Here is a 16,350-nt window from a genome sequence, read left to right on the forward strand (position 1 = left end):
GTGGGGGCAGTGCTATGATCTGGGGTTGCTGCAGTTGGTCAGGTCTAGGTTTAGCAACGTTATGTGCCCAAAGGTTGTTCCATCAATAGATTTTTTCTTCCCTGATGGCACGGGTATATTCCAATGTGACAATGCCAGGATTCATCAGGCTCAAATTGTGAAAGAGTGGTTCAGGGAGCATGAGACATCATTTTCACACATGGATTGGCCACCACAGAGTCCAGACCTGAACCCCATTGAGAATCTTTGGGATGTGTTGGAGAAGACTTTGCACAGTGGTCCAAATCTTCCATCATCAAGATCTTGGGGAAAAATTTATGCAACCCCAGACAGAAATAAATGTGACATTGCAGAAGCTTGTGGAAACGATGCCACAGCAAATGCGTTCCGTAATCAAAGCTAAAGGCCGTCCAACAAAATATGAGAGTGTGTGACCTTTTTTTGGCCAGGCAGTGTGTGTGTGTGTGTGTGTGTGTGTGTATATATATATATATATATATTCACACACACACACACACACACACACACACACACACACACACACACACACACACACACATTTTTATATATGGAGTGTATATATATATATATATATATATATATATATATATATATATATATATATATATATATATATATATATATATATACACACAATGGAGCTTCTTCTGTTTCATAGTCATTATGAATCCACAGAAAGGCATGGCAGGGCTTAGCATTTTCTATAACATAAAACCCTCAGGGTACTTTTGTCATCTTGGTTTTAAGAGCAGTCCTAAGCCTGAAGTGGATGAATCCATTACTGAGATAGTTACTGCACTTGTGTAATGTTTTCCATGCAGCCAATTTTATTTTATTTTATTTTTTTAATTACATTTTTTTTTTTTTGGCTGAATGGTCACTTTCATAAACCCCTCCCAGGGTCCAGCACTCATCTTATGATGCAACAGTCTTTTTTACAATATGCACAAAAATTTGGTGGAAACGGAATGAGAGAGTTAGATTTAAATAGGGGAGGGTTTGATTCCCTTCAACTGAACAAACAGAAAATGGGAAGGAAACAAGTTCTGTTTGAATGCAGTCAGACTCCTTTAATTTGTGTGATACACACACAGACCTTCCTCACCCACACTGTGCACAGCCTACATCAAGTAAGATAAAAATGACATTTTCACCACAAAATGTAAGTATATAAACAAATAATCCTCTGTTAAACTGTGTTTTCAGAACTCTGAGTTATATCATAGGAATGTGGGAACCCAAATAATTAGCAAGGAATTAAATATTCTGATGCAACACACAGGAAAAGTTTTCTTTGTGTTTTATTTGCTGTTTTTATTCAAGGCTTGGTAGTTATCTGTCTTATTTTGGGAACTGTGGCTTTCTAGTTTTATAGATGTGGAGTCCTGGGCTGTGAATCTAGAATCCTGCTTCTGATCATCCTGTTGCATAATGCAGGTTTGATTATTATGTCTTATTGTATAATATTATTGTCATTTTCTTCACAAAAAAGTTGTGGACTTAATATATAATTAGATTAGCTTTCGATTAGCACGGAGTGTATAGTGTAAAGCTCCTTTATAAGAGATGTTTGGGAAACGTTTAGAAACAACAGAATCAATGAAGAATCATTAGGTTAGATAGAAGCCACAGAGCCAGGTCTTCATGGATGTAAACAGTCAGAAAAACCCACAGGTAAAGCCTTGAAGTCCACATATGAGTGCTTGTTCAAACAAATCATCGTGTTAATTTAATGCTTTATAAAGTGCTGTCTGTTCTGAAAAATCTTCATGAAAAGATTTCTCCCTCTTTCTTTTCCCTCAACCTTTTCCTCTTCTTTCCTCCTGCATCCCTGCTTCTTTTTCCTGTTTCAGGGTCTCAGGGTCAGATGGTCACTGTGGCATGTTTTTCTCGGGCTGTTTGTGCACTGCAGGGTTCACGGCAGACAATGTTCTGCTATTACCCATCATGCATCAAAATGGTCTTCTGGTTCATTAATTTTTTTAATATGTGATAAAAGATATTTGTTGAAACAGCAAACCACAAAAACTAATTTTTAGATAAGAACATAAGGACAGAAGCAGCCATGCTGTTAGAATCACAGCCACAGTGTTCATATTCATTTACAGTCCTAGTTCAGTCCACCATTTGTCCTGTCAATGGCTGACATTTTATTATCAGTACCAATATCATCTTTTTATTCATTTTTTATTATTAAGAATGAATTTAAATTTCTCTTTCATATATGTTCCTTCATTTGTTATGTTGATTGATAATGTAATCAAGTGTGCTGTTTTTGGACTTAAAATGCATTTTGGTCTGCTGGGTCCTTTGTACATTCTGAGCTGTGTTGTTCCTAAATCCCTAGTCAGCTAGTTGTTAAGTTAAACATTCAAATATAAAATGAAGATGCAGACTTCAGAATTAGTTAAAGAGAATAGCTGGTCTGTCCTTTATTGAAGGTTAGCATTAACAAGCATTATTGAGGCACCCTCCGGAGAATGTCTAACAATCACACAAAGAACCCGCATTTTTATACATTGGTCAGAAGTGATTATGTATTCACCCCACCGTTTTACATGCTAGTGTTTGCATTTGCCACCATTACATCCAAACCATACAGTCAACATATGCACACTGATATTCAACACCTGCACCAGTTGTAACCCGCTACGACCACATTCCAAGAGAAGACTTCTCTTAACCTTGTCCTAAAGAGGATCATTTTTCTGTACCGTCGTAAGCCTAGCGGAGAGGCCATATATCTTACCATGAGATTCACCAAAGCCTACCCAGGATCCTTTGCTGAAGCCTGTAGAGGCCTCTACAGAAGCCTGTGCCCTATACGCAAATCATTCTGAAAGGACAAAGAACCTCTATACTCCCTTATATTTTATGGCAATAATACGTCTAATGCACCATTAGGCCTATTTTCCTTGTTAACACTCTTTTTATTACCTCAGGTGAATGAGAGAAATGTATTTTACTTCTTAAGGGTAGAAAAGTAAACATTCTGTTATGTGGAAACACAAGACACTTCTACACAAGTGTGTTAGAGATCGTGAAGCTGACATTCACTCTCAACACACATCCACAGACACACCCACCTTCTGTCTACACTCACTGTCCCTTTTAGAAGGGTCTCCTAATTTACAGGATCTTTCATCACAGTCACTGTCTGAAATATTGTACCACCATCAATTTGCCACCAGAACTGATACATAGAAGATAACACTATCTCTCTCTCTCTCTCTCTCTCTCTCTCTCTCTCTCTCTCTCTCACACACACACACACACACACACACACACACACACTCTCTCTCTCTCTCTCTCTCTCTCTCTCTCTCTCTCTCTCTCTCTCTTACAACACAGTGCGTAGTAACAAATAAGCTGTACATGCTCCTATTCTATTCATGCTCCCACATCATATTTCATATAATGCATTGTTTTAATAAGCTGGCTGGTGCATGTGAAGTCTCTATTAACATAAAGTCTCTATTAAATAAGGTGCAGAAAGCAATGAGATGATGTCTGCTGTTCCAAATATCACTCCAGACATGATTAGACATCTGTAACTGTATCTTCTTTCAGCCCTGCAGGTGACGATGACCACTGACCTCTTAAAGTGGAGTGGAGAGACAGTATCACTCATGAGTAGCACTTCCTGCAGACTGAATTCTAACCCGTATTTTGTCAGCTTGTACAAAAATGCAGAATACCTAAAGACATTATACTGGAATCAGCCTCTTGTCCTTGTCAGTGCTGATGCAGGCAGCTACTCTTGCTCTGTTGGTGGCATCCGCTCCACTGTAGCATGTGTGTGTGATTTCACCACATTATGAAACTCTTCATTTATTTCAGTCTGTAGAATTCATTACGCCTCTCACAGTAATGCTTACACTTTCACTTTGGCTTTGGCAGGTGTGTCTCAGGAGGACTGCTGGAATGTGACATACACAAGAAGAGTGTATGTTGTGGATCATTAGCGGAGCTTCCCTGCACTTACTCATATCCCAGTGATGACAAAGTTGAACACACATTCTGGTATTATGTTCATCCTAAAGAGGATCCACAGGACCTGAGTCTGTAAGAGCAGTTTACTGGTCGAGTGGAATATGTTGGGGATAAAGAGAAAAACTGCACTCTGAGAATCAGAGGCCTGAGAAAGAGTGATTCTGGAGAATATCGCTTTAGATTCAGCACTAATACTGAAAGAGGGAAATTCTCTGGTAAACCAGGAGTCATTCTAAATATCACAGGTAACTGCCCACAGCTCATGTAACACCACATTCTGTGTTGATATTAATAATACTGTTCATACTAATAATAATCTTATTTATATAGTACTTTTAATTTTGTGTCAGAAATCCCAAAGTGCTTTGCAGAGAACAGATTAATCAACGGTATGCTCACCTTCCCACAGATCACGTGGTATGGCGCACCACGTACTATGGCAATCATGATTGTTGACTGTTTTGACTGTGACTACCCCTCTTGTTATCATTCACTCACGTCACATATTTATGTATACAAACCCCTCTGTAGAGTGAGATGTCAGTCATTGTTGGCTGTGGGAGCCGAAGCACTAGTTTTTGGATTATGTTCATAACCTTTTGAGTACTATCACTTTAAGATGTAAATTACTGCTAAGTCATGCCATTATATTTTTTGCTTGGTTTTTAGTGTCTTGGGCAGTGGCAGTTTTGTTTGATTTTCAGCGAAGACAGTGGTCCTGGGAGCAACACACTTTTATTACCGTGATGCATTTCGAATTAGGAATACTTTAATCTTTCGAATTTTCCCTGAGTTCTGATTTATTACTAACCTGGAATAAACACACTCTTTGTACTTTTACACCGACTCCAGTGGAAGTTTTGCGTTTCCTTTCATGAACACACGCATTAGTCAAGAAATTGCTTCCAACAATGTGAACCCCACTTTGGTGTTAGTGCAAGTGTTTTTCTTCACAAGTTCATGTGTAAGATTATGTTAATTGTTCAACTTTTTATGTTTCTTCCTGTTATCAATTTATTTCATGCTGCACTGGTTTGCTATGTGTGAGTGCCATTATCATTCATCATTCATGTATATAAAATGTCTGTCAATAGATGCTTCTGCAGCCTGTTCCTTGTCCTGCGGTACTCAAGTCGTCACAAATAATGTCTACATGAAACATTTGTTGTTTTCAGATGAATATATTGTATGGTTTTAAATTCAGATCTGCAGGTGAGAGTGAGTCTCACCCCAGTATCAGAGGGACAGACTCTAACACTAGGCTGCAGCTCCACCTGCACTCTGCCCTACAACCCCACCTACATCTGGTACAAGAACGGACAGCCTGTAACCAACAAACCCACCAAACACAACAAGCTGTATCTGGAACCAGCAGACAGTGAGGATGGATTCCAGTATTCCTGTGTTTTAGGAGGTAACACCATTCTCTGGAGTCCTGCATACTGTAAAAGTTTATAACTGAGGCACCAGTGGGGACACAATGTTTACTGGGCAAAGACACCAAGAAAGGTGATATATTGGAACTAGACTGATTTGTGGATGGTGAAAAAGGAAGTAAAACAAAATGAAGGTGAATCTCTGAGTCTTCCCCAAGTGGAACTCAACAAGCCAGGTCAGGAGCAGTAAACCTACACACTACCACTAAGAAGCACTGATGCAATGAGAAGGAATGCAATATAACTTGGGGGGGGGAACAAACCAAAACAACTTGCTTAGTCAAAGGGGAGGTTTTCCCAACAATTCAACATATTCTTTTGGTCGCTCTCCAATACCATACTAGTTACCCCTCTACAAAAGTGTGACGCTGGGCTACTGTTTGTGTGGCCTTAAATCCAGAGCCCAGCAGGTGTGCACAATCAGCCCAAAGAATCCTGGGAAGTGGAGTTCCCTGCTCTCCTAGTGCACCACCTCAGCCCCCTGCTGGTTGCTGGTGGCATAGGTTGGACAATGTGACAGTATAATATAATATAAATTACGCTACACTACCCTTAACCCTTACTCCATGGCAGTATTGTACAATATAATTAATGTATGTTACACTGCTAGTGTTTTCGTAGACATTTATTTGTTCTCCATTATTCTCCATGTATTATATAATATATATATATATATATATATATATATATATATATATATATATATATATATATATATATATATATATATAGCCTTGTTTTGTTATAACCATCTCTGAATATCCAGAGGAGAGTACAGCGTTAAAGCAAGTCACAATTGGAGTGGCAGTCTGTCTGGCTCTAATACTCATCACAGGAGCTCTGTGGATATGGTATGTGAAATTTGAACATATTATTTATACCCTTAATGTCATTCTCAATGAAATGGTTATTTTTAATTACTTTTAACTCTACATTGGTCGGTTGCTTAGCAGGAGGAGAAAGTCCAGGTCAGTTGAAGAGCACAGGAACTCTGGGGATGATGGCCAGGTAAGAATGTTCGAGGGGATACTCTGAGAGATCATGGGACATGATTCAATTTTTGTTGCTCTCTGTTCCTCACTCACTTTCTCTTTCTCTTTTTCTCTCTTCCACTCTTAGTGTGATACGGCTCATGTGTATGAAAATATCCCAACTGTGGCCATGACTAACCTCAGTCGAAAAGCATCATCAGATGACCAAAATGACATTCACTACTTAAGCCTTCATTTCCAACATTCCCAAACCCAGAAGGGGTCTTCAGTGTCAACCACCAGACTTCCTACTAACTCTTCAGAGGAAGAGTGTGTTCAGTATGCTCCTGTGAACTTTAGCCGACACAAAACTTCCACAACAGTGAGCAAATCATGTCATTACACTGACACTGACATTACATTCTTACTCTAATTAATCACTCAGTGTATAATAAGGTGTGAATCCATTTTACAGGCTCTTCTAAAAGCTGTTTCTCTTCATGTTCCAAAGGGCTTTGGCAGCTGCAGCAGCTGATGACCCATCTCAGACCTACAGCCAGATCCATAAACCCAAACCCTCCACATGAGAAACACAACACCCTCAGTGTGAGCTCTGGGGCTTTTTTATCCAGGGCTCAGTCCCCTAGTGGCTTTAGCCTTGCCACAAAATGTTTTTCCTTTAGAACAGTCGGAGTTGAGCAGAACGTTAATCAAGGGTTACAGTTATATCAGTGGTAATTAAGTGTAACACTGTCTTAAAAAAAAAAAACTTTTGCCTTTGAATTTCTGTTGGAAAATGTTTTTCAGTATTGTTACCTGAGAAGAAGTCATCAATCATTCAAACAAGCCATATTCTTTTATAAGATCGCCAAGCACCAAGTTTGAAGAGGGCTAATATTATATCAGTAGTTAGCTAAAGCTGCAAGCCCACAGTATTGGTTCATGTTTTCAAATTCACTAGCAGTAAAAAATCATTTTAAGAGGGTGGTTTAAGGGGAGGGTACCGGGCCTGGTGGCTGCTGTAGTGTAACTTTTAACCTAAGATGGAAAAAAATAATTTGATTTGCAAGATGCAGGAGCTCAGGATCCTGGAGCAACACTGAGAAACACATATAATCCCAGTGTTTAAGCAAATCAGCACAGCATCCATACAGACAGGAGGGACATGGGTGTTGTAGGGCCTGTATACTACAGTGGAAGGGATTTGGATGATTCTCACTGGCTATTAAAAGACCAATATGTAATTTACTGTAATAAATTATGAAATGACTACATTTTATAATTGACTACAATGACTGCACAAAGATTAAGAAACATGCCAAGCTGAAATACATGCTTCTGCCATAACAGTGATGCAGTCAGCATCTCCTTTGTAACCAGCATGACAGAAGTATGTCAGAAACTGCAACTTTGACTAAATGTAATGTGATTCTTTTTTAATCATTTATCCATGCCCATCTTTACCTATCAGCTATTTATGCATCTTATCTAATACTCATTTTTCAAGAGTTTATTAAAATTCCTGACTAAATCAATGTAGGTCCAAAAACATGGAGGTTAGGTTGATTGGATACTCTAAATTGTCTTGTGTGTGTGTGTGTGTATATACTGTGTGCATGTATGTCCAGTGATGGTTGGTGCTCTGTCCTGGTTTTAACCTCCTTACCTTTCCCTGCACCCAGTACTGTCCCCCAGGGTGCTGAGAGTATGCTGTGTGCAAATTGGCTGCCACTTTTCATCAGGTGTGTGAGTGTGTAAAAAAATGTAAAAATAAAATGTAACAAAATAAAAAAATAAAAAAACACGATATTTATAAAAGCGGCCTTGAGTTTAAGAGAGGCGCTATATAAATGCAGCTAATAGTAATAATAAGTATGTTATCAAGTAGCATTGGATTGCTAGGTATACAGTTAAATCTATGCACTTCATATGAGCTCTGTCTCAGACTGGCACAAGGAAGAACAGTAAGCTACTACTTGGAAATAAATGTATGGTTTATACATTATGTCTTAAATTCAACAGTATGTTATCAGGGTTTTTAATGTTTGAAATGTATTGCTTGGTACTAATATTGCACTTGTTGTTGATTGGTACTGTTGTAGGCGGGTACTTAAATGTATAATGGGTAAATAGTAAAATAAAATGTTAGTTTTATAGTGCATTTGTACTGTTTAGTAATTTAGAAAAAAAAGTGACAAAGACCTTTACCTATGTAGACCTTAGTGGAGCTCCTGGAATCAAGTACATCAACTAGACACTAGAATCAATTAAAGATATCGGACACTAGATGGAGACAATGTGATGATCCAATGAAAGCGAAATGAGTCTGGTAGGATCATATAGGCTTTCTTAAAGATATTGTTATATATTTAATGTCTAGGTCTTCTCACACACTTGTGTAGACAACATATAAAAAGAAAAGACATACACATCTTTAGCCTTATCAAGGAAATCATCAAGTCAAATTATGGAAAAACAGAAAGAATGGAAGAAAGTATTTTAAATATTTTAAATAAATGTAAATTATACTTTAAATTGAAATACATTTAAATAATACTTTAAGTAAAAATTCAGCTGAACACATGCATAGTTTATCATCATGTTAAGGGAAATTTCAATGAACAGTCAAAATTTTACATATTCATATGTTACTGACATGCTCAGCAAAATATGTTTCTAAACAGTTTTTTAAAGACAGTTACAGCACACAAATATCCAGTCACATATAGTGGTATTTTCTGCTCAGACATTTTGGGAAAAGACATCTAATGAATAGTGTATGTGTGTGGGGGGAGGGGGGGATTGGTAAATTGTATTTACCTTGGCATAGTAGAATAAGGAGTTTGGTACATGGAGTTGACATAACATTAACTTCAAATACTGTTGTCAATACCTTCAAATGAAAATCCTGCATAAGCAAACAGGGTCATAAACTGGACCAATTCCAAGAATCCTAGACTGTTGCACAACATTCTTGACTGATTAAAATGTACAACCCTAAAATCTACGTACACCAGCCCACATTCTACCCTAGGCAATACTAACATGGACCTGCACATGTTAAGATGGCATCAAATTGGTCGGTGTGTGTAAAGTCAGGTGAAGTAAGATGTCATCAAATCAGAATACCTGGTGACTATCAGAAGGATTCAGGGGACCGAAAAAGCTCGGGAGTCTCAACAGTCTGAGCTTTTGAGAGCAGTTTTCTGCATTTTTAAGAATCTTGAGTCCAGAAAAAGGAAGACATTATAAGATAAAGGGGGGAGGTATGATGACAGAACGCTGCGCTAAATGCACAACACACCTTCCGTGTCTTTGCTGTTTGACAGTAACCAAGATCACAACATCTTCCCAGTGTAGGATGGGTGAGGAGGAGCAGGACTGAGGTCACGGCCGTTATACTCAGGAACACAAGACAGTAGCACAGGCTGCTTATTCTTCTTATTCTTAAGGCTTTTTCTCTGATCATTTATCAGAAACATTTAGCCTAAAGTCACGACTTACTGGAGCTTCAAGTATCGGTTCTTCATGAACAGTGATGTCACCATGTCTTTCTGAACATCAAGAAATATTATTATAGCAGCAATCCTCGTGTTACTGGCAGGTAAACTTTAGATTTTTTTTCTTATTTTCTACTCTGTTTTATGTGTATTCATGATACTGCTTTGTAATCCATTTGTAGTAACTTAAATGGGATGGCAAAGATTTGAATGTGTACTATGGTTATATTACAGATCAGAAACTTCAAAACATTTTACACACTTGGTAAGAGTTGGATATAACAAAAATATATGGAGTTACTTGAACTGCAAACAATTTATAATAACTTCATGCACCTGTGTGTGTGTGTGTGTGTGTGTGTGTGTGTGTGTGTGTGTGTGTGTGTGTGTGTGTATGTGTGCGTACGTTTGTGTGTGTGTGTGTGTGTGTGTGTGTGTGTGTGCGCATGTGTGCGTACATTTGTGTGTGTGTGTTTGCCAGAAACTCAGTCTCAGCACAGTGTAGCTCTCTCCTCTCGGAGCCTCTGTGCTCCTAATGGATCTACAGTAAAAATCCCCTGCAAATATACATCTAGTTCCTCCAGTGTCAGAGCGAGAGAGTGGTATCAGGTCCAGAGATCTGATGGAGAACCACAAGACCTGAGTAAAGACCCTCAATACTTAGGACGAGTTTCTATAAGCACACGGTGGAATGACTGTACACTGACAATGAACAACGTGAATGTAAGTGACTCTGGAGTTTATAACTTCAGATTTAGAACATGGAGGAATTAATGGATATCTGCTTCATCTGGAGTTACTCTCACTGTTACAGGTAATAACAAACTTAAAACATAGAACACACACACACTCTCTCTCTCTCTCTCTCACACACACACACACACACACACACACACACACACACACACACCTACACTGCCATACACACATTATACATTGTTGGGACATGGGGACTTACATATTTCACACTTCATTATTGTCACTCTGGTGGATTTCTACTTTTAACAGACTTTCCCATAACAAAAACACTGCACTTTAAACTCTGTGCTGCTTTAAAGAGGACATTACAAAGTTTTCAATATTACCACATTTGTGACTGGGTCTCTGACCAACTGATTTTACTGTTTGTACAAATTAGTGTCCCTAACAGTAAAGACATTTAAGTCTATAATTAACTAATTTTGAATTTTAGAACTCAGATTTTCACACTGAACCATACTTGTTAACTTAGTAGGAACAATTTTGTATAACCATAGGTAGTTTATGGACACTTACAAAATGTATCTCTTTCTCTCCCACACATCCATATCTACACTTTCTCTGTTCCATACACATGCATACCATGTTTTTCTCACACAGAAAACATTCTGATGTGCATGATGTGATGTGTGTGTAGACCTGAAGGTGAATCCTGAGACTGTAGGACAGAGAGAGGTGAAACTCACCTGTAGCTCCACCTGCAGCTTCAGTAAGACCCCTCAGCACTACTGGTACAGGAATGGACAGTACAGGTCATATAGAAATGATGCCTCCATTATGCTCCACTCCACCAGTGTATCTGATGAGGGCAGCTACTCCTGTAGTGTGTATGGCAGCAGACAGCACTCTCCTGCAGTGTGTAAGTGTTGGATTTGAACTAAATCTCAAGACTAACTCTGAACTTCAGTATTATTCAATATTTGACATATTTGCACAATCCATTTTACTCTACATATTTGCATGCCACATGTGTTTTATTCTTTTTATACAACGGATATTATTCAATTAGTAATTATTCAGTCACTTGATCCCTTCCAATCCAGTCTGGTCAGATCTGACATGAGAGTGTGTGATATTTCATGATGAGAGAATTCACCAGACTCTCTGTCACTGATACACTCAGAAACAGAGCAGTGATACTGATTACATTTACAATAGTGTACATGTAAGAAACTGGACAGAACCATTTACAAGAGCTGAGCAAACACCAGTCCCTTCACTGTACCATCTACACTCACAGCAGCATAGTCTGAACTTACTAAGCAAGCGTGTCTTACAGTCGGATCTTAGTCAGACTAATACTGAATACTGATGGACATAAATGTACTTATGATTGTAGGTGATTTATTGGTACAAGTTTATAAGACACAGCTGTGTTGCTGTTTTACATGTGCATCACCACAGTTTGGCTATACAAAAACTCTGAGTGTACACTAAGAAGAATTAATTAAACAGGCCACTCCCTTTACTCTTTGAAGAAATATTTCTGACAGGATGGATCCATGGAAGAAATTAATGAGTGAATGTGGTTGGACAGCACTCTTATATAATGCAATAGTTTAAGTGACTGAAGACACAGTTTCAAAGACATGAACGTTTCAGCCCTTAGGTCTTCATCAGCGTGTTTCTAACATCTCATCCCACTTATATGCAGAAAAGAGGCCTCTCCCTTGGATACTTCATCAAAATGTCACAAGTATTTGATGTCAGTATCCATGTAACAAATTAATATCTACAGTGTAGTAAAAGGTGAATTACCTATATTATGTATATAGAGTTCAAGGAAGAGGATAAAACAAAGTTTTCATAATTGTATTCACATCAATAAATAAATGAAAACATTTAAAGTTACCATCAACTTCCTTCAAAGGAAGAGACGTAGATTGTTTAGGTAACTGCGCCCAAATTAAAGGGTCTTTTAGATTAGGGGCTCTTTTGAAACAGAAAGAGGGAGGGTTCAGTTGAAATTCTATACTCTTTGAAATGGGGGGCCAGGCTGGGGCCAGTGGCTATGTTAGAGGGGCCATGTGTTCATAAGTGCAAGGAAACTCACTCCTCATTTACTCCTCGTACTGTGAAAAAACATTACTGAAATATGTATAATAATGTTCAAATATATATATATATATTCACAATTTGGGGAAACCAGTTATCCCAGAGAACTTGAATCTGTAAATAACATTTGTTACAGAACATAACTTTTTTTTTTTTTTTTGGTCAAATTTCTTGTGTGAGTTATACTAAGAATTCTAGTATCACACTTGATACATCCATGGTACATAATCATCTTGACTAATGTTGTAAAGTTCATTCCATTTATTGAGGAAATCAGTAGTATCTTTAAGGAAGGAAGGTAACTGGTAAACTAACTCCATATTGAGAGAGAGGCTCTGTTAGGAATAGACTGCCTGAAACAATGGGATGTCCTGGTGGATATTTATAGGCAGGTGCTTCTAAAATTGAGTTCAGTGAGTATATATACATGATGGATAAATATTATGCAGATTTCTTCTGCATTTATCTGGCTTGGTTTAAAAGCAAATATTAATATTAAAAGCTAACATATTAATTATTAATATTCATTCATGTTTTATGAATTACCAGAATTTATTTTTTCCTGAATGTGACTGTATCTGTGTTTCAGGTGTTTTAGGGTGTGACATACACTTGTGTGCTCTGAAAGGCTCAAATGTTGATCTATCCTACTCTTATAAATACCCTGGAGGACAAACGGTGACAGAATCATTCTGGTTTATTAAAGTGCAGCAGGTTGGTGTTGAAGCTGTGGATGTGAGAGAGGAAGAGGAGTATGAGGGGAGAGTGCAGTATAGACAGAGCTCCCAGAATGACTGTAGTATGACAATCACTCACCTGAGAGAGAGTGACGCTCACACATACAGGTTCAGATTCCACACTGATGGTCCTTGGGGTCCATACACTGGTGATCCTGGAGTATCTCTGTCTGTCACAGGTAATCACATAAGACTAGTTAACTATAAAAATATGCTATTTATAAAATTAACACCAAAGCTTCTTTCTTAAAATGATTTGCAGATCTGAAGGTTATGATGTCAAACACATATAGAGGGAATATCAAACTGACCTGCAGCTCCACCTGCATGCTGCCCAACAACCCCACCTACATCTGTTACAGGAATGGACACCCTGTATATAACCAGAACACTAATGGAATGTATGTGTATGACAGTAGTGAGGATGCAGGCAGCTACACCTGTGCTGTAAGAGGATATGAGGAGCTCTGCTCTCCTGCTGTCTGTAAGATCCTCACTTTAAACTCTCATCATTCTATCCGCATCTCACTGGCAGCTTCTATGAGATAAAAAGTTTTTTGTTTGATTGTTGTTTGTTTTTGCTGTTTTTTGCTGCTGGTTCTGCCTACATGTTTATAAGTAGCTGGGAAGCACCTTTCACAGTTGAGGGCTCTATACATTTCTGGGCACTGGCTAGCTGGTTCAGCAGTACTACATCAGTGTGTTTTGTTTGTGTTCTCATTGTCTCTTGCTCTTGTCCTCACTTTAAACTGCACTCACTCTGTGTCACTGGCAACTTCTACTAGATTACAGTGAACTCATGCTGAGTCACATATGGCTAAGACATAAGACAACTACAGCATTTTTAGATATATTTCAATTTAAGAGTTTTCAGTGTTTAAGGTATTTTTTGAAAAATTTTTTTTTTTTTCGTTTTTCCATAAATCACTGCGTTTAATTTTTAAGTCCACTGTGTTTATGTTTACATACATATTATTGGCAGTTGGAAGTTTTAATCAACCACTGCTGTTCTTGGTAAAAAAAAAGAAAAAAAAAAAGCAATATTTGTAAAGCAACCTTGAGTTTGAGAAAGGTGCTATATAAATGCAACTAATAATAATAATAATAATAATAATAATAATAATAATAATAATAATAATAACCTCTGTTGGCCTCCTTCATGGGTGGCCTGGTTTTGACCAAAGAGCAAGTGTTACATATTTACATATTAAAATCATGATGTCTTGATGCATTTAATAAAGTCAGTTAATCATAAACCAGAAACATCACTACAATCAATACTTACTACTACAGCTCATGATGATGATGATGCTCTTTGTTGTAGTTTCACAGTTATCAACTATAACTTCTGAATTTATAAGAATCTCTTAACCAGACTGTGTATGAGAGTTTAGTTTTAATGTTAACAGTGTGTGTTTGTGTTCAGATGCCCCTAGAAACACCAGAGCATTGATGGTTTCCTCTGGAGAGAGAGTGGAGGGAGATTCAGTGACTCTGACCTGCAGCAGTGATTCAAACCCTCCTGTTCTCACCTACTCCTGGTTTAAGCAGAGAGAAGCTGCAGACACACTGCTGCCAACAGACCAGAATTACAGCATCTCCAACATCAGCTCCCAGCACAGTGGACTCTACTACTGCACCGCTCACAACCAGCTGGGACAGCACAACTCCACCACCATCCTTCTGGATGTGTTATGTAGGTTCACTATTGTGAGATGTGTTAAGAATGTGTCCTAAAGTGATGTGTATACACACAGAACAGGTGGTCCCACATCCACAGTCCATGAACAGTGAGCTGATGAACAGTCAGCAGCAAATGAAGCATTACACTGTGGCTATGCAACTGTTTTATTCATTTTAATGATAGTCTTATAAATATCACTCTTTAAAGTTATTGTGTTCATGCAGGTTGTGCACTGAATGTTACTGTTTTCTGAAATATTTCCATAGATGGCTGATATGGACCACTTTCAAACATGAACAGTCAAAATAAAAAGACATTAAATGTATTATTTCAATTCTTGCTCTCCTGCTCAGACCCTCCCAGAGTCCCATCTGTTACTGACCGTGTGTCTGGTGACTCGGTGACACTGCTGTGCTACAGTGACTCCAACCCCGTCAGTAATTACTCCTGGTATAAGAAGACAGGAAGTGATGTCTTACTGTTTGGAAATGGCACCAATTTAACTATAGCTACAGGAACAAGTGGACTTTTCTACTGTGTGGTGCAGAATCGATTTGGATCATCTAACTCATCAGAATGGTCATTTACTTCAGGTACAGTCTGGGTTGAATTCACTGCCTTATTGTCTACATGGTGATTAAAGAAAGTGAGACAACTATCTTGCACTTCCAGTGTCAGTTTGATGAGGTCATACAGCAAGACTTCTGTGACTGTTCACACGTCTGTGTAACATGCTGCCCTCTCCTTCCTGATGCAGGGAACCCAGCTGGGACATACGCAGTTTCTGGAGTCACGGGAGTTTTGTTTCTGACTCTCATTGCTGTCTGTCTATGGATGAGGTAAGAAGCTGAAGCCACATTGATATTACACACCCTGCCAATGCTGTAGGCTGTTTACTACCCAGTCCCCAAGATCACTATACAAACGAGCAAAGACAATAAACAATGACAATTAGACTGAAGTAAATAAATAAGTAAATAAATTAAAAAACAAACAAACAAAAAAACAAATTGAAGATGCAAGAAAATTTTAAAACATGAGATGTTATTCAGTAATTGTTAAAAAAAAAAGAAAAAAGTAGAGTTGCAAAGGCATAGTAATTACATCACTCAGACAGCAAGCTGGTGGTTGGAAGAAAATATCAGTCAGGCAATCAACTAGGCTGAGAGGAGGCAGCCTGTATGAGGGGACTGG

The 16,350-nt window shown here is 38.2% G+C and overlaps 2 protein-coding genes and 1 long non-coding RNA gene across 3 annotated transcripts in view; 1 reads left to right on the plus strand and 2 right to left on the minus strand.

The window, feature by feature from the left end:
• The window catches only part of LOC118240428 (sialoadhesin-like), a 105,325-nt gene that overhangs the window by 48,919 nt on the left and 40,056 nt on the right, over window positions 1–16,350 (minus strand). The window lies entirely within an intron of this gene.
• On the plus strand, window positions 1,666–8,141 carry LOC145653270 (uncharacterized). Its single transcript, XM_081706538.1, has 8 exons — window positions 1,666–1,695; window positions 1,875–1,883; window positions 4,097–4,259; window positions 5,219–5,428; window positions 6,217–6,301; window positions 6,404–6,458; window positions 6,570–6,803; window positions 6,933–8,141. Exons 1-8 carry the CDS (start codon window positions 1,666–1,668, stop codon window positions 6,954–6,956), a joined length of 810 nt encoding a protein of 269 aa, XP_081562664.1. The 3' UTR covers window positions 6,957–8,141.
• Window positions 13,140–13,917, minus strand: LOC145653210 (uncharacterized). The gene is made up of 3 exons (XR_014119576.1): window positions 13,784–13,917; window positions 13,552–13,642; window positions 13,140–13,462 (listed from the first exon to the last, which is right to left on the minus strand). It is a non-coding gene; the product is annotated as an uncharacterized LOC145653210 (long non-coding RNA).

This window comes from Electrophorus electricus, chromosome 23, assembly GCF_041902795.1.
Source record: "Electrophorus electricus isolate QZ-2024a chromosome 23, ASM4190279v1, whole genome shotgun sequence".
In the NCBI taxonomy this organism is placed as follows: Eukaryota; Metazoa; Chordata; class Actinopteri; order Gymnotiformes; family Gymnotidae; genus Electrophorus; species Electrophorus electricus.

Excerpts from the sequence above, each read along its gene's own strand:
- LOC145653270 (XM_081706538.1), top strand. The coding sequence starts at position 1,666 with ATGGATGTAAACAGTCAGAAAAACCCACAG. Across the intron at positions 4,260-5,218 it reads AGTCATTCTAAATATCACAG|ATCTGCAGGTGAGAGTGAGT; the intron begins GTAACTGCCCAC and ends TTTTAAATTCAG. Across the intron at positions 5,429-6,216 it reads GTATTCCTGTGTTTTAGGAG|AGGAGAGTACAGCGTTAAAG; the intron begins GTAACACCATTC and ends CTGAATATCCAG.